Source organism: Megascapheus bottae, chromosome 7 (assembly GCF_031878675.1).
Source record: "Megascapheus bottae isolate mThoBot1 chromosome 7, mThoBot2.hap1, whole genome shotgun sequence".
Taxonomy (NCBI): Eukaryota; Metazoa; Chordata; class Mammalia; order Rodentia; family Geomyidae; genus Megascapheus; species Megascapheus bottae.
Genome location: NC_143515.1, coordinates 46996477 through 47019689, shown reverse-complemented (window position 1 = coordinate 47019689; position 23213 = coordinate 46996477). Strand labels below are relative to the sequence as shown.

The following is a 23213-nucleotide window of genomic DNA, read 5'->3' as shown; positions in this document are numbered from 1 at the left end:
TTCTCACCTGAGGCCAGACTTCCATTCATGCTTTGGTTATATAACATATATATGTATATTATAATATATATTTATATATAATTCCAGCAACTGCAGCTGGGATTATTAAAAGTTAACCTCTACTCACAAAATCCTAAGCCATCTACATTTATAAAATGATTTCTTCCATGAGGCCCTGCATTCAATCCTCAGTACTGCCAAAAATGGAGGAGGAGGAGGAGGAGGAGGAGGAGGAGGAGGAGGAGGAGGAGGAGGAGGAGAAGGAGGAGGAGGAGGAGGAGGAGGAAGAAGAGGAGGAAGAGGAGGAGGAGGAGAAGAAGAAGAAGAAAAACTTAAAATTTTAGGTATAACATTTTAGATGAGCAATTCCCATCCTCACATGGGTGGTAGCTCAAATAGCACTAGAATTTTTAACTGGGACAGTACTAATAAAAGTACTGTTTTGAATTATTCTTTGTTAACAAGCATCCAAACTACCTATTCAGCATGAGAAAATAACATGCATTATTCACTGATGGTTTTTTTTCCCCAGACATGAAGATTCCAGTAGAATTGCTGGATGTGATCATACAATGATTAAATCTGGCTACCTGTTTTCCTAAGTGACAATCCATAGCACAGAGCACTTTAAGTGCTTCTCCTAGTATAAAAAGTTATTAGCGTAAACCACTAATAGCAGTCCAGTGTTTTTTCTATATAAAAGTCAATAATTATTTTAAAATCCACATTACACAGTATGCTATGGAGAATATACCAAGAATGACTGGACTATTATAGTAATGTTATCATCAATACTGCAATTTACCATGTGACTAGAGTTTATAATGTTATAGGCCATTGCAGTTTACCTGGCAAATGTTTTGCATCTCTATCAGAGACTTCCTTGTTAAGAGATATACTTTCATATTTTAATGTTTCTCATGGCGTGTTAATAAGTCCTAGGCATATACAAACCACTTAATAATTGGAAAGACATCGACACGAATATATCTATGTTTTTAGATGAATACTGTATTGCTCTAAGTCAAAGAAAACCACTCTCACAATGTGGAGACAGGTGAAGTTGAGGAGAATGTGGAGATGTCCTCATTTGTTTTGGGGATTTGACTTTTTTGGGGGGCCAGTCCTGAGTCTTGGGGACCTAGGAATTGTCTCTGAGTTGTTTTTGTTTGTTTGTTTTGCTCAGAGCTAGTGATCTACCACTTGAGCCACAGCTCCACTTCCAGCTTTCTGCTGGTTATTTGACGATAAGAGTCTCACAGACTTTCCTGCCCCGGCTGGTTTTGATTCATGATCCTCAGATCTCGGCCTCTAGAGTAGTTCTTCATTTATTAACAGCTGACGCTGTCCCTGAAAGCGACTGGTTTCCAAAGCTAAAGAGATGGGTGTGGGTTAAACGGAAAGTAGAAAGTATGGTGAGGCAGTTGACTAAATGTCAGCTATGTGACAGCCTGAAAATGTGGTAATGGCTAATAATGACCGAGCCGGTGTACTAAGTCTTAGACATTACTCTTAACTGGCAAATTAAAAGGTATTTTTGCCGATCCATGTGAATTAAACCCTCCAACTTTGCATCAGCCCTCTGATCGTATCTATTTCCTAGGCTCGGAACCCCGGCTAGGCCTCGCGGAGCCCTCGCCACGGGGCCGGGGTGACAAGCATTGTAAATCTGTGGCTGCCAAGCTCTCTTTCAACCAATCCTCCAGGACGTTGGGCGAGCTCAGAAGCAGGACTTCCAGCCAGGGGCTTGGGCTCAGAGCCTGAGCGGGGCGGGGCGGGGCGGGGCGGGGCGGGGCAGGGCGGGGCGGGGCGGGGCAGGGCGGGGCGGGGCAGGGCGGGGCGAGGGCCCTCTTTTCCACCAGCGCCGCCCCCAAACGCTCCTCGCGCAGCCGCACTCTGCCCAGCCGCCGGCGGTCTTGCACCTGCGCACTTCCCCGCTCTCGTCCTGGCTCCCGGAGGGGGCTCCTGGAACTCTGCCGTCGCTTAGCAACGCGCGAGTCACAATCGCCGGGTGCTGGCGCCGGCCTCCAGGCAGGGCTGCGGCCCTGCTCTCGTGAGGCTCCTCCAGGCCTCGAGCCAGGCCCTAGCGAGATCATGCAGGGATGGGAGGAGAGGCGCCAGTAAGTGCTGGGATTTGGCTTTTCTCTTCTTTTTCTTTTCCCCCCTCTTTCTGAAAATTATTCTCCTCCGTCCAGCGGAGGGCTCGGCGAGACCCAAGGCGGACGCTGCCCAGCGCCCGTGGTCTGGGCTGGAGCTCCCAGACCTTTCATTTTGGTCTATAGAAACAGAGCTGACGGTAGTGGTTTATCATTCATGTGTTTACCCACTTATTGAGCACTTCAAAAGGCCTGGCCCGCATCTCCTCGCGAGCCCCACCTGGGACGCGTCCCCAGGCTTTCCCCGGGTAGCAGTCTCCACCCACCGCCGTGCTCCGCGGCAGGGCCGCCCCGCCGGGCCCCCGGGCCTCAGCCCGGCCCGGCTGCAGCCACCTGCGGCTCCGCAGCCCGACGGCAATCACGAGCGTCTGCTCCCACCCGAGGCCTACACCCCAGGTGCTCTCACCTAGACGCTTCCTGCTGTCACGGCAGAGATTCTCCACCCTCACCACCGCCTGAAAAGGTGACAATGACAAATTCTAAGGGACAGGCCGGCTCCACTCTCGCTGAATCAGCAGCCCCGGAGGGTGGGAGCAGAGAATCTGGGCTGTCACTGGACTTCTGGAGACTGGGATGAGCTGACATTTTCGTAAACCTCCCAATCTAGAGAGGAAAGCTTGGTAAGCCTTGTGTGGAGTAAGGGACACCTGCTTCTATGAAGCCTGTATTTCTGAAGCCAGAGATGTAGCGGGCAAAGGAAGGAGCTAGAGAACTGGCTAAGGCAGGTTCTCAGGAACCTGCTGTAGAGATGATGATTCAAGGGGTTGAATGGGAGCCTGTATATTTATGTTTCTAACAGGGTTATAAATGGATGCCAGTGCTGCTAATCCAGTAACCAGTTGGTGTTCTAAGGAAAGGATGTTATCTGCAGTTCTTGCAGTCAGTACTCACTCTGCTGGCATGCCACCCCCTCGCCTATCCACTTAGCTCTCTCCCAGCCCTCTTACTTTCTTTTTTTCAATTGCCACCTTCACAGGGCAGCCTCCACCCTACCTAAACATGCAGCCTGCCTCCTACACATATGCTTGCCTTCTCTAAACGCCATTCTGTGCTTCGTGGTTGCCCTAACATAGCTGTGTATTTTACTTTTCTTTTTCATCTGCCTTTTTCGCTGTAGAATGCAAGCTGTGTGAAGACAGGGTTGGGTTTTTGTTGTTGTTTTTTTGTTTTTGTCTGTTTTGTCTCTGGGTATCCTTGCCTTCAGCAACATGACAAACAATAGGCAATGTCTTTTGACAGAATGAGTAATTTAATGTTATTCTCACATCTTTCACAATAGCTGTCATTTCTTTTTAAGCAAGGAAACCCAGGTTCAGATAGATTCCAAGATTAGGATTCTAGTCCAGATCTAATCAGTGTTTTTTTCATCTGCATTTCCTTCTACAAAGAGACCACTACCTTCATGTTTCACATTTCTGGATCATATGTAGGAATTCATACCACAAATGTCATCCATTGAGTGAGCAAGCAAATAGCCACACTTCTTTCCTTAATTAAGACAGGCTTAAATCTCAGATAAGCAAAGTGGCATAAGCCTGTAATCTTAGCTGCTGCTGGGGAGGCCAAAAACCAAGGGATTATTCTCCAGGCATAAAAGTTCTCAAGACTCCCTTTTTTCAGTGGCTGGATAAGGTAGAACAGGCCTGTTATCCCAGCTTCTGGGGAAGCACAATGAAGAGGATTAGAGTCCAGCCAGGCCTGGGTACAAAGCAAGACCTTACCTCAAAAGTAAGCAATGCAAAAGGAGAGGTGTGGCTTATATGGCACACCTGTTTAGCAAAAGAGTCACTCTAAGTTCAACCCCAAGTACTGCCAAGAAAGAATTCTAGTGTAAATGTATTGGTGGGATGCAACTATGAGAAATTTGGGGAAGCCCGTGGTCCACAATGATACATAATTGATCCAGTGGTCATAATCTTTAAATAAATGCTAGCACCTCTGGAAAGGTCATAGAAAAGAATTGAAAGTTATTTATACTTTACCCAGTAAGTTTTCCCAAATCCTTTGCAAAGAACAATTTCTGTTGGGAAGTGAAGAACTCCAAAGGATTCTGAATGGCCTTTGATTGTATAGTTGACCGTTGAGGGTACATGGCCAAAACAAAGCCACAGTGGAGACAATTCTAGAAAACTCACCACAGGTACATGAATATTATAAAGGAAAACACTGACATTTGGTTGAGCAAGATACTTGCCTAAGTGTGGGGTAGATAATAATGAAGGCAGCAATCCCTGTGTCATGCAGTTTATTGACTAGTAAGGATATTTATGGTATTTATTACAAACAAGAATCGATTTACACATAAATTGTGGTGGTCATGAAAGAAGGATAAAAGCATAAAACAGAATAGGCATTGAGTGGGATGGAATATTATTTACTCATAAAATGGAATGACATTATGTTATGTGCAGGAAAATGGATGGAACTGGAAATCATCATGTTAGTGAACTAAGCCAGACCTAGACAAAGACTGTGTATTTTTAAAAATATGGTCGAAAGAAAAAGTCCCAAGGATATGAACATGAGAGGAGGACTGTTGGGGGTGGGGAGGGAGGAGGAAACAATAGGAGAGGAGAAAAAGAAGTCAAAGAGAGGAAACTAATACCTTAATAAAGCCCACTTTAAAAACTCATGAGAGAATACATGGAGTAGGAAGAGAGGACATCTAGGAAGAGATTTTTGAAGAGGGGATTTTTCAACTTGTGTTCTGTGATAATTAGCACCCTGTCAGGGAACTAGGAAGAGCAGCTGGCAGAGGGAAGGACATGTGCCCATGCATGGTGGAGAACAGAGAATGGAAAACAATGGCAGAGAAACTTCAGTGAAGTTGAGAGCAGATCACACAGAAGCTGTTATCAGAAGGAGAAAAAATGTTTTGAAATCACTTATGGGTTTTAAAAATGAGTCACGTAGCTGGGCACCAATAGCCTCCAGGTCTGCAATCCTAGCTACTCAGGAGGCTGAGGTCTGAGGATTACAGTTCAAAGCCAACCCATAGGCCATAGGCATGGTCTAATGATAGAGTGCTTGCCCAGCGTGCACAAAACCCTGGGTTCGATTCCTCAGTACTGCATACATAGAAAAAAGCCAGAAGTGGTGAGGTGGATCAAGTAAGTGGTAGAGTGCTAGCCTTGTGAAAGCTCAAGGACAGTGCCCAGGCCCTAAGTTCAAGACACAGGACAGGCAAAAAAAAAAAAAAAAAGCCAGCCCAGGCAGAAAACTCCATAAGAATTTTTTCCAGTAAATCACAGAACAACAACAACCAAACCAAAACAAACCAAAAAAAAACAAACAAACCCAGAAATAGTGCTGTGGCTCAAGTGGTAGAGTACTAACCTTGAGCAAATAGAGCTCAAAGACAGTATCCAAGTCCAGGGTTCAAGCCCCAGGACTGGCAACCTCTGTGCTCACATCCCCCCCCCCCCTACACAAAAAGCCATGGAAGAGATGGTAGGGTTAAGTATGAAGGGTTATGTTTAAGGAAAGATAGAACTCTCCTCTCTATGAAGTTGGAATCTTATTGATATTCCTCCTGTTTGGAGTTTAAAGGTTTCTATGTATAGAAAGCAGTCAGAGCCAGGAGCGGTGGTGCACACCTGTAATCCTAGCAACTCAGGAGGCTGAGATCTGAGGATCACAGTTCAAAGCCAGCTGGGGCACTAAAGAATGTGAGGCTCTTACCTCCAATTAACCACTAGAAAATGGGAGATGGGGCTATGGTTCAAGGGGTAGGGTGGTAGCCTTGAGCTGAAGAGTTCAGGGACAGCGCCCAGGCCCAGAGTTCAAGCCCCATGACCCACAAAACAAAACAAAACAAAACAAAAAACAGTCAAACTAATGTAATTATTTTTCAGGTATGTGAAAATTTAAAATATTGCTCTTTATAGTATCAGTTATTAAAAAATATGTTCAATGACCTATTTCAAACATTTTCTTGATGCTTATTTCAAAAGTTTTTTGAAATAACTTCATATTTCTGTGGCAGTATAGTTCGTAGAAACACCAAACATGATGAGAGATCAAATGTTTTGCCAGTAGTGGTTCTTTTTTTCTTTTTCTTTTTCTTTTTTTTTCTCAAAAAGAAGTATTGGGCTTGACTTTGGTAGGGTTCTCGCCAGTGAGCCAAAGCAGCAGGAACCAAATTCAAGTCCCAGATTTGGACCTAGCAAAAGAAAAGAAAAAGAGAAATATTGGTAGCTTTTATAACTTGGCCAGGTGAACTTTTAGAGGTAAGTAGCTGTCTTTGACCAGACTTGATGACTAAATTTACAAGGTTAAAGGGAAGGCCAGCTCTAGATCATAAAACTTTTAAAGAAGGCATGATCAGGTGATGATATAATTTAGTCATAAGCATAAATACTACAAACATGATTTGTATGATCAAATCACTAATATTTTCTCCAAAAGAAAGCCTAGGTATTGCATTATAATATCAGAATGACTAATCATTATTAACACATTAGCTAATCCAAATTTTAATAGTGTAAGTCTACTAAACACTCCAAATAAAACCTGTCTTAATTAATACTTGAAATATACTCAGTTCTTATTTTATTGGGACTGTATAATGCTTATTGGGTTAGAAAATTTACTATTTAATTGTGTTTTTCAGACAGCACAAAATAGAAGATGGTGGTATAGCCTGTGTAACTAAAGAAGAAATCAAACAAGAAAAAGCGAAAAAAAGCACTGAACATTCAGCATCTTGTGTCTGGAGAGGACGAGTAAATTATGCTAAATTCATTAACACAAATATGAGAACATACAATGAACCGATTCCCTACATAGATCCAAAACAAGGGCCTGAAGCAGAGGTTGGACAGATGTTTGTTGTATTCAAATATAGATTTTGGTTTGGAAGCTATTTTCTAGGGTAATTTGGTCACAGCTATTTTTAGGGAACGTGATGTGCTTGTCTCGAAATAGGATTGTTGATAATCCATTGGTTGAAAGCAGTAATCTGGAACTATTCTGGCAGACAACTTGCTTCTATAAACAGTATATATTTAGGGCAAGAATACAAGTCATTTTCTGCATAGGTGGGATTGTAGCCACTAAGTAATGTTTGGGGACTACTAGAGAAATTCTGTAGTAGTGTTTGTGGCATATATTCTAATACAAACACGTCACCCTACTCAGCTATAAAATGGTAGCTATAAAATAGCTACCATCTACTTAAAGTATATAGAGATTAAAGTACATAGAGAATTAGCTTTGTTTTTATATAAAGTATAATATTTGCAACCATTTCTAAAAAAGTATTATTGGAACTATATTAGAAATAATAATACATACTCCAATGAGGGTAATGGACATATCCAAGGTTATCTAGTAAGCAAATACCATGTTGGTTTAGCCAAACCCCTATTATTCACCATGGCATCCTAAATATATTCCATTATCGTTTTTTAAAAGTTAGAATTGTTGAGGTCAGGAGTTGGCGTAGTGATAGAGTGCTTGCCTAGCATGCACGAAGACCCAGGTTCGATTCCTCGGTACCACATTTGTAGAAAAAAGCCAGAAGTGATGCTGAGGCTCAAGTGGTAAGCTCTAGCCTTGAGAAAGTCCAAGGACAGTACTCAGGCTCTGAGCCCAAGCCCAGGACTGGCAAAAAAAGAAGTTGGGATTGTTGAAGTATGATTTATCATATTTCTTGTTGGAATTGTTACATATTACTACATATTTAAGCACTCACTTAATGCAACACAAATTAATTCTCTTATAGTCTGGAGTTCAGATATGTAAAACCACTGTCACTGGCTTTTTTCAAGTTCATTCCTTCTAGAGGAACAATTTGTGTTTGCCTTTCTCAACTTCTAAGGCTGCTTATATTCCTTGGCTCATGGCACCTTCCTCTTTAGAACCAGAAGAATCTTATAATCAAATCTCCCTGATTGACACTTTTACCTTTTAAATGGATCCTTGTATTCTATTGAGCCCATACAAATAATCAGGGATAATCTCTCCAGCTCAAAATCCCTTATCTTGGCTGGGCACAGTGGCTCATACCTGAAATTATCAGGAGATAAAGATGGGGGAGATGGCAATTCAAGATCAGTCAAGGAAAAAAGTAAAATTCCCTCTCAATAAGCCAAGTGTAAGCCTGTTATCCTAGTTACAAAGGAGGCCAATACTGGACAAAAGAATTGAAAAATTCTATCCCCCAAAATAACTAAACCAAAAGGAAAAGATTCTAAAGCTCATCTCCAAAGCTCCTTTGCCATATAAAGTAATGTAGTTAGAGGTTTGGTGAAACAGTTTCTGCCTAAAGCATTTATACAGTGAACTGACCTTTTTTAGGATGCAGTCCTGTGAGCTGTGGTAAAGTTCTGGTCATATTATCTTACCACGACCAAGCCATGCAACATCTCCATTACTCCCGAAAGTCTCCTGTCATTTCTGTAGCCCTCCTCTTCTCCTGCACTGAGGCATAATGTTGGAGTTTCCGGATACAGTTAAAAGGGCTTTTTAGCACAATGGATTTCAATAAATCTAATGGTCTTGAATTTCCAAGTATTGGTCCTTAAAAAAGACATGTGTATGTCAGAGTGTATCTTTCAGGGCACCAGCCTTGACTAATGTACTTGAAAAAATAAATTTTCACAATCAAGTAAGTTCTGGAAAAGGTATAATTTTATGTACCTTTCTCAGCCTGTCACCCTGCATCCTGTAATACATGTGTATAACTTCACTATTTATTTAGCCATGGGAAACTCCTCCTTTGCATATCATCTATTAATCTTATAACTCGTGTTCTGTGGAACAAGTCCAGAGTGGCTGTATGGATTTACAGTCCCACCAACAGTTCTTCTCCTCCCTACTTGCTGTTTTTTGTTTTCTTTATCTTTGCCATTCTAACTAGAGTTAAATGGACCCTCAGTGTCTTTTTGATTTGCATTTCCTTTTTGGATAAGGATGTTGAATGTTTCATCATGTTTATTTGTATTTCTTTTGAGATATTCAATTTATTTGCTTACTTATTAATTTAATCATTTTGGTCTTAGTGGGCTTTATGTTTGGCAGCTCTCTATATTCTCTGAATATCCTTTCTCTGATGAGTAGCTAGCAAATAAACTCCCATTCTATGAGTTGTCTCTTCATTATTTCCTTTGTTGTGCAGAAGCTTTTAAATTTGTTAATTTTTATTTGTAGTTATCATTTCTTCAAAATACTTTCCCCAACAGCAGAGTCTTAAGTTACTAAGATTTTAGGAAAGCTTGTTCATTATGCCCTTTACATCTGTGAGACAAAGAAGGCCATCTCTGTTCTGATTAAGAAGAACGATTGAGCTCTTAGCCCCCCTGGCCCACACCTGTTATCCTCGTTACTCATGAGATTGGGACATTGAGAATCCAGGGTAGAAGACAGTCCTTCAGAAAAATCCTGCGACTCCATCTCCAATTAAGTAGCAAAATGCTGGATTGAAGTCATGGTTCAAGTAGTGGAGTACCAGCTGTGAGCAAACAAGCCAAGCAAAATCTTGTGGCCCTGAATGTAAGCACTGATGTAGGCACAGGAACAGAAAGAGAGAGACACAGACAGAGACAGAGAGAAAGAGAGGTGGGGGAAGGAAGGGAGGAAGGAAGGAAGGAAGGAAGGAAGGAAGGAAGGAAGGAAGGAAGGAAGGAAGGAAGGAAGGAAAGGAAGGAAAGAACGAAGGAGGGAAGGGAGGGAGGGAGGGAAGAGAAAGAAAGAAAAAGGAAGGAAAGAGGAAAGGAGAAAGAAGGAAAGAAAGAAAAGAAAAGAAAAAAGGAAAGGAAGGAGAGTAACTTTTCCAGGGACTCAAATATTGGCAAAATAAGTTTCTGATACACATATGTGATGATACAAGGTGTTTGTTTACAAGGTTTTTATAGTAAAACTCCCTTGATCACTGCTATGGTTTTAGAGTTTATCCCCTCCGAAGCTGATGTAGAAATTTAATAGTGTTGTAACAGTACTGAAAAGTGAAATATGAGTGCTTTTGCTTTTATAGGATTCTGTTTTGGGGTTGTTTGTTCTGTTTTGTTTCGACTGTCATGGGTCTTGAATTCGGGGCCTGTGCCAGTCCCTGAGCTCTTTTGCTTCAGTCTAGTGCTCATTCACTCTGAGCCACAGCTCCACTTTGACTTTTCCAGTGGTTAGTTGGAGATAAGAATCTCACAGACTTACTTGTTCAGGCTGGCTCTAAACCATAACCCTCAGATCTTAGCCTCCTGAATAGCTAGGGTTATAGGCCTAAGCCATCAGCATTCAACTGTTTCATTTTCGTTTCCTAAGCAGGACAAATGATAATTAAATTTGAAAGTAACTATAATGGCTTGAATTTAAACTTATTCAAATGAACAAGGGTTCCTTGAGTACATAGTTTTATATATAATTCATCACCACTGTTTATACTTCTTATAACCATCAAGTCTTCAATTTATAAGTTTTCCCTTCCAAGCCTAACTATGAATGCCAAATAGCGTTCAAGGAGTTAAATGATCTGGTCTAAGAGGTCATTGACACTTAACTGTAATACCTGGTCTGCCTGCCTTTCTTTCTTTCTTTCTTTCTTTCTTTCTTTCTTTCTTTCTTTCTTTCTTTCTTTCTTTCTCTCTCTCTCTCTCTCTCTCTTTTTTTTTTGGTGCCAGGACTGGGGCTTGACTTCTAAGCCTAGGCACTGTCCCTGAATGTCTTTTGCTCAAGAGCCACAGTTCCACGTGCACACTTTTGCAGTACATTGGCAATAAGAGTTTCACAGACTTGTTGTCTGGGCTGACTTTGAACCATGATCCTCACATCTCAGCTCTCTGAGTAGCTAGGATTATAGGTGTGAGCCAGTAGCACTCAGCTTGTCATTCTATTTTTTTTTTTGAAGCTTGATAGAGTTTATTCCAGTAGCACCTCATTCAAGCAGGGCTCAAAGGCACAATTCAGTTTCTCAGCATGATACAAATTCATTGCATCTCCATGGTGAGAGAAGGTGGAGAAAAAGACATTCAGAATTATTTTGTTATTGTTGTTGGAGTTGTATAAAAATGCAATTGATGGTAAAATGTAAAGAAGTTAAAAGATAGAAAAGATTATATTATGCTGCATATCGGTTTATTGCTGGCATAGTTTAAAATTTGAAAAATAACATATGTAAATATAGCTTTAGTGCTTCCACACAAATCTCCAAGAAAAAGATAGTGGACAGGAAGAAATCAACTCCAAAGTCTAAATAGATACATACTAATCTTTTAAACAATGGTTTTATGATGGCCTCAACACAATTTGTACATCATATTTCAAATGATGTATTTAACAAACATGTATTCAAGAAGGGAATCTCTATATACAATCACTGGCACTTAGATTGTCATTCTATTTTTAAGGGTCACTATCAAGGTGGTTTAAGTTCATTTTAGAGTTATTTGTTGGGATATTTAATTCAGGTTTGTTTGACTTAAAGTAAGAATAATGTGAAATGTTGAAAATGAATGACTTTGTGAGATCACACATGTGTTCTGTAAGAAAATGTTCAAACACAGAACTCTGAGTTTCGAAGACTCTTTTTTGTTTATTTGCTGACTCTTTGCTTTTGCAACAACATAGTTAAGTTTCTGCTTATCTGCTTCAGCATTCCATAAGAAACTTGATATAGCGCAGAGGCTGGGATATGTATGCATAGGTGGGGGTCAAATTGTGGTTGTGTTTTGTCCTGCTAGAAACATAGCTTAGGGGAAGTTTCATTGCCTGGGAGTCTCCTACCATCTATACTGGGGTACCTACCATATAGAACTGTACAAGAGAGTAAAGTAAGAGTCTGAATTCAAGACCTTATACATAATAGTATGAGGGTAATTATGGAGTGGGGAGCTGCAAGAAGCAGCCACTCTGACTCAAACAGTAAATCCTGACTATTTTTAGCCACATATCAAGAAGGCACCATCTGTTTAGGTAATCTGTTCCAGAATTTTCATTGGATCTATATCAAGCAGTCTTAATTTTTAAAATTTACCTTTTAGTCCATTCTGAAAATCTAGAAATTAGCCAGTCTCTCCCATTCTCCAGAATTCCCTGGTTCCTAAATTTCTGGAATATGACCAGAAATCACCTATTTGCATTTGCCTGTCATTCCATGAGTCCAGATACAAGTTGTCATTAGCCAAAAAGCCTAGTACTGATTTAAAGTGATAGGGATACCTAATTCTTTCATCTGCTATTCAAGTCTTTGCCCTTCTCTCTCTGGTACATGTTCATCTTATCAGATAATTTCCCTTAACAAATACTCAACTTTTAGCTTTGAACATTGTAATCCTTTCCAGATTGTTAATCTTTGATTTTTTTTTATTCTAAGCTTTCTCCCAGGAGAAAAATTACTTTTGCTGTCATTAGCATATTTCATGGTTTTCTCCTAAGCTTTTTATTTATTTATTTATTTATTTATTTATTTATTTATTTATTTTGCCAGCCCTGGGGCTTGAACTCAGGGCCTGAGCACTGTCCTTGAGCTTTCCTCAAAGGTAGTGCTCTATCACTTGAGCCACAGCACCACTTCTGCCTTTTTCTATGTATGTGGTACGGAGGAATCTAACCCAGATCTTCATACATGCTAGGCAAGCACTCTACCACTAGGCCAAATTCCCAGCCCTCCTAAGCTTCTTGGTAGTCTACTGGCAAGCTGACTCTGTTGTATTTTATTTTGAGTTTGATATTGCGCACTTCTCTTGCACATGCTTATTTTTTCAGAAATTTAACTCATTTGAGAGCTGACTTCCCATGCAGCCACATAGGATTCTCTTTTAGTTTTAGGGATTGAGCCCCGGGCCTCACCCAAGTTATGCAAGTGTTGTACTCTACCATGTGAGCTACACTTTCAGCCCTTTCGCTCTCACTTTTGTTTAGGAGAACGTTGTTGTGACCCTTTACTGGGCTCATGAACCTCCTTCCTTTACCCCTTCAACAACTGGGATTGTAGGAATGTCCTCACCATGCCCAACTCACACAGGGTTCTTCAGATGCCTATTTTTATTACTTTAGCCTTGATTATGGTGTAAGAATTTTATTACTAGAATCTAATATTCTCCTTGAATTATATTTTATTTTATTTTTTGACAGTCGTGGGCCTTGAACTCAGGGCCTGAGCACTGTCCTTGGGCTTGAGCCACAACACCACTTTCAGCTTTTTTCTATGTATGTGGTACCAAGGAATTGAATTCGGGTCTTCATGTATGCTAGGCAAGCACTCTACCACTAGGCCAAACTCCCGGCCCTTTGAATTATATTTTAAAAGTTTGGTTTCTAGTCTGTTTTGGACAGCCTTGCGTTTTGAACTCTGTGTCTGGCCTCTTTCCTTGAGCTTTTGATTTTCAAGGCTAGCACTTTATCTTTGACTCTCAGCTCAAGTTAATAGGAGATAAGAATCTCATGGACTTTCCTACCCAGGCTGGCTTTGAACTGTGATACTTAGATCTCTAACTCCTGATTGGCTAGAATTATAGACATGGGCCACAAGTGCCTGGCTTTTCATAAACCTGTTTTCTTAAAAGCCATGGTAGGTACCAGCATATACTTAAGTTTACTTCCTTATCCCACCATATCCAGGAACTTCTCACTGTACCAGTTGCCTTCCCTCAGGTTTTCTTTTTCCTGATGAAGCAGATTTTAATTTTTAATTTTTTGATCAGAATTGAGTAACAAATGCTTTCTCAGCTTCTAAGAGACAAAATGGCCTATGTGCCACTGAAGGCCTAATTACTCCTCCCTCTTCTGTGTACCTAGCACTGAACACCCAAAATTCAGTAACATTGGAGCTCTTTCTCTTTGGAACAAAGAAAAAAATTGTTGAACTGAGTCATTAGTGTAAATCAATGTGATTCACAAGCATAGTTACATTTATGAAACAAAATATTGCTTTTAATGAAACAGAAGAAAAAGCAATAAGACAAACTAGAATAGAAAAACAAGCCAGGCGCGGTGGTTCATGCCTGTAAGCCACCCCAGGCACTAAAGTCCATGACACTCTTATCTCCATGAACAACTAGAAAACTGGAAGTGACACTGTAGCTCAAGGGGTAGGGCGGGAGCCTTGATCTGAACATCTCAGGGATAATGCCCAGGTGGAGAGTTCAAGCCCTGAGACCAAAAAAAAGAAAAAAAAAGACATCTGCTAAAACCTTTTTATTTTTTGCCTGTCCTGGGGCTTGAACTTAGGTCCTGGGTGCTACCCCTGAGTCTCTTTGTGCTCAGGATTAGTGCTCTACCAGTTGACCCACAGCTTTCTTCTTGAGTAGTTTATTGGAGGTAAGAGTCTCCCAGTGGCTTTTCTGCTCCAGCTGGCCCCAAACCACAATCCTCAGATCTGAGCCTCCTGAGCTTGGATTACCGATGTAAACCACCAGCTCCCAGCTTACTAACAACTTTTAAAGAAGTGGCTCAAAGTGTTAAAGCATGACCCTTGAGCAAAAGAGTTTAGAAATAGCATCCAGTTCCCAAGTTAAAGCTCTATAACCACCACCAACAACAACCAAAAAATCCTTTGAAAGCAACATTTTAGGTGATTATACATTACCATAAAATATATTGAGCATGCTTTTATATTAAATCATGTTTAAATTATTTATAATAAGATTAAAGTACAAAATGTAAAAATATAATTCTTTTATTTTTATTACATTATGTGTTGATAGTGAATAGCTAAATAAGAATTTAGAAACTGTATTTCAGCTAAAAATTATATAGGCTGATTTGTTTTTAGGTGCCTCTTAAGAAATACAGTCTTTGGGCTGAAAGTATGCTTCAAGTGGTAGAGTGCTTATCTAGCAGGTGTGGGAGTCCCAGGTTCAGTCCCCAATACCACACACACACACACACACACACACACACACACACACACACAAACACTAAAAAAGAAATACAAGATGGGAGCTGGTGGCTCATGCTTATAATCTTATCTACTCAGGAGCTGAGATCCGAGAATCCCAATTTAGATCCAGATGGTCAGACAACTTTTCAAGACACTTACCTCCAATTAACCAGAAAAATGCTGGAAATAGAGCTATGAGTTAAGTGGTAGTATATCAGCCATGAGTAAACAGAGCAAGAACTTGAGGCCCTGAGTTCAGGCTCTAGTAGGGGAACAGACACACATACACACACACACACACACACCCATTCATTCCTAGATTTAAACTGTTTTTGAATACTAGACTAATAAGTTAAATTCTTGACCATTCACAAAATACATGAAAATGTGCAAGAGTATTCAATTTTGTGTTTCCAATTGTTTTTCTCTATAAAGAGTGACTGGTGGCCATGTGTTGAGTCGTCAAGGCATGGAATCCAACCACCTTATAACCCTCAGAGTATCCAGAGGACTGACTTCCAAAAACCCACACAACCGTTTTTTCCAGTCAGACACAGCAGGATACAAAAGCCTTCTTTCGGAATAGGTAAGGTTAGTAGTAGTACAACCTCTTTTGTTATCTCAGTTTACTACTGTTAAAATGGCTTCTCTCTACCGGAGTAGACATGACACATAACCTGAGCAGTCCTTACCAAGTTACTTTCTAACAGACAACTTTAATATAATGTATTGAAAAAGTTGCACTGACCATTAAGAATACCAAAATCAGAGTTGGTAGCTTTCTGAAAGCTCATTGTTTTAAATATATCTAACTATAAAACAGGTAATACTAAATGATATTACCTTACAAAGTGGACTTGAAGAGATGTTAGTTCTGTATGTTATTTGTAGCTATTGCTCAAGACAAAAAAAAGTCAAATTTTTTAAAAAATTAAAACATTTTAAGTTTAACTTATAAAAGTTTAAGTTAACCTATAGAACTTGGAGCACCTTTATTGTAATAAACATAAGCATGATTTACAAGGAAAAGCTGTGTTCACAGCTTTCCCCTTTCCTCAACATTTGGAAGTCATGTGAGAATGTACAGCACATGAGCTATTCACTAAAACATTTTCACATTTACCGTTATTTTATTTGATACTGTCATTTTAATTTCATGGAAGTCTTATCTGTCTCGTAGCCTGTATCCTAGATACTTCTGCCTCTGAGAGAGGGTTTACCAAGTCTTAAACAAGTACAGGATTGAATAAAACAAATGCATTTATTCACTATAAGTAAAAGTTCATAAGCTAGACTTTAAATAAGCAGCTGTAACATATAGCAATAGTCAACAAAGGATGACGTGCAGTTCTTAATAGTAGCCTTAATTGACTTTGTAATCTGGTCAGTCCAGTTAAGGATGCATTGGCAGCATGACCAAAGGTCAGAAGGGTAGAAAAATAATCATATTCAGCATCATTTCCACTTCAACAGAAGTAGTTAATGAATAGGACTATTAATGTGTAACAATGGCCTGTTCTTTAGATAGAAAAGTTTCTGCTTTTGATTCAAAATAGTAGACTGAGAAAAACTCTATTAAGTAAGACAAAAGTTATAAACTGAAGGGAACTCTGGAGGGCCTTACGAAATGTGGGAAAGGACGGGAGCCTATTAATGGTTAAAAGAATTCAAAGAAGTAATCCTTAGAGAGAAATGCAGGAAAGTAACACTGGGCTGACATTTAGCGCAGGCCCCATCAGCCAGTACAGAAGAGACAAAAGCAACTACTACTATAAAACACAGAACTCAGAGGGTTCCTGCAAGGATGATTCCAGAGCATTTTCAATCATGGTCTACCCACTCCATTTTAAGACTACTAGAACAGAGTAGTTTAGTCACTGTCACACCAGGCATTAATTTGGAAAATCACAGCTCCTCTTCTGTTCCTAATCACTGATGGACCACAAAAAATTAGAATTATACTAAAAGAATTTAGGCATAATAAAAACTTGAACAAAGTTAAGGAAATATCAAGAGCATAAAACAATAAAAACCTAGAAGATACAGAGAAGAAAAGCAAAATGGAGAAGCAGCTTTTCTGGAACTCTAGAAGAATAAAGATGATCAACATGTAACATTTATCAAGCACATTAATTTGCCAGCCACTTGGCAGAACTTTACAAATAGAACTCACTGAATCCTTACTATGTCCACTTTTCAGGTAAGGAGTCTTTTTTTTTTTTTTATCATCGGGCTTGAACTCTGGGCCTGGGAGCTATTCCTGAGCTCTTCACCTCCAGGCTACCACCCTACCCCTTGAGCCACAGTGCCCCATCTGGTTTTCTAGTTGTTAATTGGAGATAAGAGTCTTAAAGACTTCAGTGCCCTGGCTGGCTTTGAACTGTGATCTTCAGATCTCAGCCTCCTGAGTAGCTAGGATTACAGGTATGAGCCACTGCGCCCAGTGAGAAGACATAGTATTTTTGTAGTTTTGTCAAGTCTAAGAATTTACATAAAGATGAATGACAGACATATATATAGACATATATATATATTTAAAGTAAGTTTTAACATAGCACGAAAGCCTTTATAAGGAAATGACACAAACCACAGAATTACTATATACCGAATTGAATGGAGTGGTATTGAGAAGTAGAGGAAAGGCAAGGGACTGAAGCTCAGGTCACTAGCTGGCTGGTTAGTGAGCAACTGGTGAAGGTTAATTTATCGTTTGTACAGATTCCTTCACCACTTCCTGTGCTTGGTGATGAGAGAACTTCCAGTAAGGAGATGACATCTTTCATATAGGGATTTCATGACCTGTATTTAAGAGAAGAAAAGAGAGCCTCCACTGTGTTCAAGTGCCATTAACTCAGTATAGCGATATACTAGAGTAGCATTTTGGGAGTGTGTGTACTGAACCTTCAAAAGAAAACACAGAATTTAAACAACTTGCTCAAGTTACATAGTGGGTAGAATGGTTAGTATCTGAACCCAGATAGCCTGACTCTAGTATTTGCACCGCTTCTCTGAGAAGAGGGAAGGCACCCTGGGACCGGGAAGGCCCACTGAGTGCTGCTAAGCTGGAAAGAAAAGAGATGGACACTTAGATAAATATCTGTATGACGGGCCGGGAGCGTGGCCTAGTGGTAGGATGCTCGCCTTGCATGCATGAAGCCCTGGGTTCCATTCCTCAATACCACATACACAGAAAAAGAAGTGGGGCTGTGGCTCAAGTGGTAGAATGCTAGCCTTGGGAAAGCCCGAGGACAGTACTCACACCCTGAGCTCAAGCCCCAGTATTGGCACAAGGAGGAGGAGGAAGAGGAGGAGGAGGAGGAGGAGATGGAGGAGGGGGGAGGGGATGCAGGAGGAGGAGGGGATGGAGGAGGAGGAGGAGGAAATGGGGGAAGTGGAGCATGCTGGTGGCTCCCACCTGTAATCCTACTTTCTCAGTAGTCTGAGATCTGAGCATCACTGTTTGAAGACAGACCAGGCAGACAAAAGAGACTCTTTATTTCTAATTAATCACCAATAAGCCAGAAGAAGAGCTATGGCTCAAGTGGTAGAATGCTAGCCTTGACTGAAAAGGTGAAGGGAGAACCTGAAGCCCCTTTACCAGCACACACACGTGTGGAGTGGCTCAAGTGGTAGAGCACCAACCAGGCTTCAGTGGAAAAGCTAAGGGAGAGCATGTGAACTTGAGTTCCAGGCCAAGTGTAGGCACAAAGAAAATACAGAATATAGAATATAGGTTAACAGCCTCATTAAGAAAAGTCAGTGTGTAACTGATGAAGATGGCAAGTAGAAGAGGTGAAGGATACTGATACCATTATTTAATATGAAAATCAAGGGATACTTAACTCAAAGTACATGAAGCAAAGAATAAAATTTATGAAAGTCAGAAGAGCCAGTTAAAAACATTTATATCTCTAACCTTTGCACTAAGATTCAAGCTCACATAAACAACCATCTACTAAACATCTCTTCTTGAACAGATGGTCACCTTTTCTGCTTCTCCATGGTGACAATAGAAGGCTTCACTTTCTTTTTTAAACCTAGATCCACACAGGGATTCCTTCATCTCAATGTCATTTCTATTCCCCGGGTACTCAAATTTGATCACTAGAAGTCATTCTAAAACTGTCCCTTTCCCTTCCTGTGGATATCTCATCTATCTGCAAATCTTGACACCCCTTTTTCCATCTTCATTGTATTTGTTGAGCCTCTACTCCTTGCTGCCTTCCTCCTCCTCCTCCTCCTCCTCCTCCTCTACAATGTGTTTCCATTGCATCATCATAAAGATTTTTAAAAATAGTTTTTGGGAGTCAGGTTTTTCCCTACATTGTCCAAAGCTGGTCTCAGACTTACTATACTCTTTTCTTCCCAAACAGCTTCAATTACAAATAAGTGCCCCTGTGCCCAGCTTAGAAGCATGCTTTGAAAACATCGTGATAGCCCTTTCCTCCTTTAGGTATTCTAATTATTTCTCATTGTGCATAGAATAAATCTCAAATTCCTCACCAAGACATACACAGTCCTGTCTGTCTCCTATATATTGTATTGCTCATGATACGGGGCTGGGACATGAACATATAACTCAGATGAAAGAAGTAGAGAAGCTCTCTGAAGGGAAGACTTGTTTCCAAATAAATTTATGTCTGCATCCTTGTTGAATTTACATAAATTAATTATATATTCTTGTAAATTAAAGTTGAGTGCTTTAGAAAGACTTGTTAAAAGGTAGTCACTAACAAACACTTCTTAGGAACGGACAAATAATTATAGAGGTGGAATGATTTTTTTTTAATCTTGAGGCTTCTGTGTTCAGTTTGTTTCAAATGTGTTTCTACATTTCTTTCTGGTTTAAAAAAAATCTGGAAAGGGTATATCAGAGGCATGATTTTTAAAGTTCAAGTGTGGAATTCTGATCTGTGGACACATGCAAAAAGGCTGGACACTCTACTGAAAAGTTAGCGAATGAATTGGTTAAAATGAAGAATCTAAATGTGGTACATAAGTTTTGTTTTAACTGATTTCGTGTGTGTGTGTGTGTGTGTGTGTGTGTGTGTGTGTGTGTGTGTGTGTGTGTCTGTGTGTGTCTGTGTGTGTCTGTGTGTCTGTGTCTAATCAAGCAGTCCTCATAAAGAACAGCCGCTGATCTACCTGGAGGGGTTTAGAAGGGTGATAGACTAAACTGAAGGTCTTGATTCTCAGTTGATCAGAAGGTCCAGCAATTTAATAAGGGATTGCTCCCGTATCAGTGGGGAAATCTATGAGTCTGTTCATTGCCTTAGTCGGTTTTGTCAGAGAGGAATCCTCCGAATTCCTGCCCCGGGTGAAAGCAGATAATCAGAGTCCCTTAAGAAGGGCTTCAGAAGAGATCACCAGACAGCTTCTCAAGTAATTCTCTGTGACCTAGTCCGCTGGTGGTCCCTCACTCCAGGGTATCTCTCCTCCCTGGGAGAGGCTGGAATGCTATAATATGAATTGCCTTAATTTTTCCCCCACTCTCATCCCCACAAACCCTTAGCTCCCAGTTTCCTGAGGTTTATTCAGATCTAGAGTTGCTTACCTATCTAGCTTCCAGCCTCCAAATTTGTTAGTATCTTTGCTGTCAAGTAGATTTTTTTTTACTTTTCTTTTGTTTAATTTTTTAAATTTTATTGTTGGAGTACTAAATTCTTTACTATCGTTGTACTAGAGCGTCGAGAAGTATAATGGTAAATACATGTCTAGTTGGAAATTAAAGTGTCACCTTCACCACTCCCCTTGGAAATTAGTGTTGATTCAACACTCAGAATTGTTGGTCTGTGTCTGTGACTTTCAGTTTAAGAAATGAGACTAGTAATTATTACACTGAAAGATGGTTATGATAACCAAATGAAAGAGCACATGTATCGCAGTGCTTAGCACATAGTAAACAATAAAGAATAGCTATTTTTTTTGCCAGTCCTGTACCTTGAACTCAGGACCTGAGCAATGTCCTTGGGCTTTCTCAAGGCTAGAACTCTATCACTTGAGCCACAGCATCAGTTCTGGCTTTTTTCTATGTATGTGGCATCAAGGAATTGAACCCTGATCTTCATGCATGTGAGGCAAACACTCTATCACTCCCAGCCCCACATTAGCTATTCTGTGTGTGTGTGTGTGTGTGTGTGTGTGTGTGTGTGTGTGTGTGTCCTGGGATTTCAACTCTAGGCCTGGGTGTTGTCCTTGAGCTCTTCAGCTCTGAGGCTACTGCCCTACCCCATGTAGCCACAGGGCCACTTCTGATTTTCTGGTGATTAATTGGAGATAAGAATCTCCTGGAGTTTAGTGCTATGACTGGCTTTGAACTGTAATCCTTAGATCTCAGCCTCCTGAGTAGCTAGGATTACAAGTGTGAGCCACATTGCCTGGCTGCTATTCTTATTTTTAATTATTACAACATGCTGGGTTAAGTGTTGAGTTGAATTTAGCTTTAGACACTTGGCATGCTCACTCATATTGCCTGTCTGTGTGTATGTGTGTGTCTCTGTGTTTTTCTTTCTCTGTCTCCATCTCATGCTCTCTAGTAGTTTTCTCTCCTTTTATTAGTATTTCTCATAAGTTTACTGTTATATTCTAATGCCTACAATATAATAAATGCCCAAACTCAATAAATACTTATTGAATGACTGAATGGAAATGACACATTATTCAACTAGTTATTTAAAGTCAGAATGTAGTTTCTACTAGCAAACAAAAAGAAAGCCCAAAGGCTTGCAAAGAATTCCTATTTTAGGTGGAGTGTTCAGAGACGTCGTTAACCTGATTTTTAAAAGAGAAATATTTAAATGTAACATTTTAATATTTAACATGTAACATTTTAATATTTAAATGTAAAATTTGTATTTGCCAGATTTGTATATATGCTTATAAGCAGAAAAATCTATGCATGTCAACATGTGCTCGCTCCAGAAGAGTCACTGTCCAGTCGTTCTGTCCTATCATCCCATTACGCCTGGCCATTGGCATCTCAGCAATGTTATCTCATAATGACAATGAAAGTGCCCTTTATGTCTTCTTGCCACACACTTTCCTGGCTGCTCTCCAAGAAGTTAGCCAATGGCTCTGCTTCATCATAGCAGAATCCCTAAAAGAAGTCTTCACATTTGGTTTTATAGAATAATACTTTCTAAGCTGGAAAAGCTGATGTCATTGATGAATGATGATATTTCATCTTCAAGTAAAACTGGCTGCCGATCAACTTCTTGATATTTTAGTGTTCTTTTGAATTGCAAATTAAGATACAGTGGTAAGATTAGTTTTCTAAAATAGTTTTTGATTTATATTGCTTCTTTTGTATCTAAGTATATAATGTAATGATTTCTTGCTATAATTTCTCCCTCTCTTCTGTGTTCTAAAGACTAGCAGTATTTTTATTTTATTTTTTTAATGTAAGATCAAACTAAAATACTATTGCAAAGAGTAGAGTTTCTTTTTTTCTTTCTTTCTTTCTTTTTCTTTTTCTTTTTTTTTTTTTGTGGGGCTTGAACTTGACCTGGGCACTGTCTCCAAGCTCTTCAGCTCAAGGCTACTACCCTACCCTTGAACCAAGCCCCACTTCCCATTTTCTAGAGGTTAATTGTAGAGTCTCAGGTTCTTTGTGCCTGGGCTGACTCTGAACCTTGATCCTTAGATTTCAACTTCCTGAGTAGCTAGGATTACAGGAGTGAGCCAACTTGCCTGGTACAAAGAGTAGAGTTTCTGTAGCGAAACTACTTTTTCAGCCACAACCAGAAATTTAAGCTCTCGAAGTGAATCTGTTATGATCTCACCAATACAAGGAACAAATGGTGTGATTGATTCCTAGCTTTGTTGATAAAATATAGATAAAGACAAACTCATATAGAAATTATTTTAATTAGATCAAATTTATTTCTTTCTTTTTTCTTTTCTTTTTTTGTTGATCGTGGGGCTTGCCTAAGTGTTGTCCCTGAGCTCTTCAGCTCAAGGCTAGCATGCTACCACTTGAGCCAAAGCACCACTTCCAGTTTTCTGGCGGTTAATTGGAGAGAAGTCTCAAGACTTTTCGTGCCGAGCTGCTTTGGGGCCATGATCCTCAGATTTCAGCCTCCTGGGTAGCAGGTATTATAGGCGTGAGCTACCAGCACTTGGCTAACCAGATCAAATTTCTAAGAAACAGGATGGATTAGAAACATTCTGCATGGAATTTGACTTACTTTTTTTAGATCCTAATTAATAAGGCTTCTTTCAACTAATTAATGGGACAATTTGAA

At 40.0% G+C, this 23213-nt stretch overlaps 1 protein-coding gene across 1 annotated transcript in view; it reads left to right on the top strand.

Moving 5' to 3' along the window:
- The first annotated feature begins 1992 nt into the window (after positions 1-1992).
- Cimip6 (ciliary microtubule inner protein 6) overlaps positions 1993-23213 on the top strand; it is a 40790-nt gene continuing 19569 nt past the window's right edge. The window contains 3 exon segments of the mRNA XM_090336924.1: positions 1993-2120; positions 6769-6970; positions 15406-15556. Coding sequence (XP_090193050.1) covers positions 2095-2120; positions 6769-6970; positions 15406-15556 — 379 coding nt within the window. The 5' untranslated portion in view covers positions 1993-2094.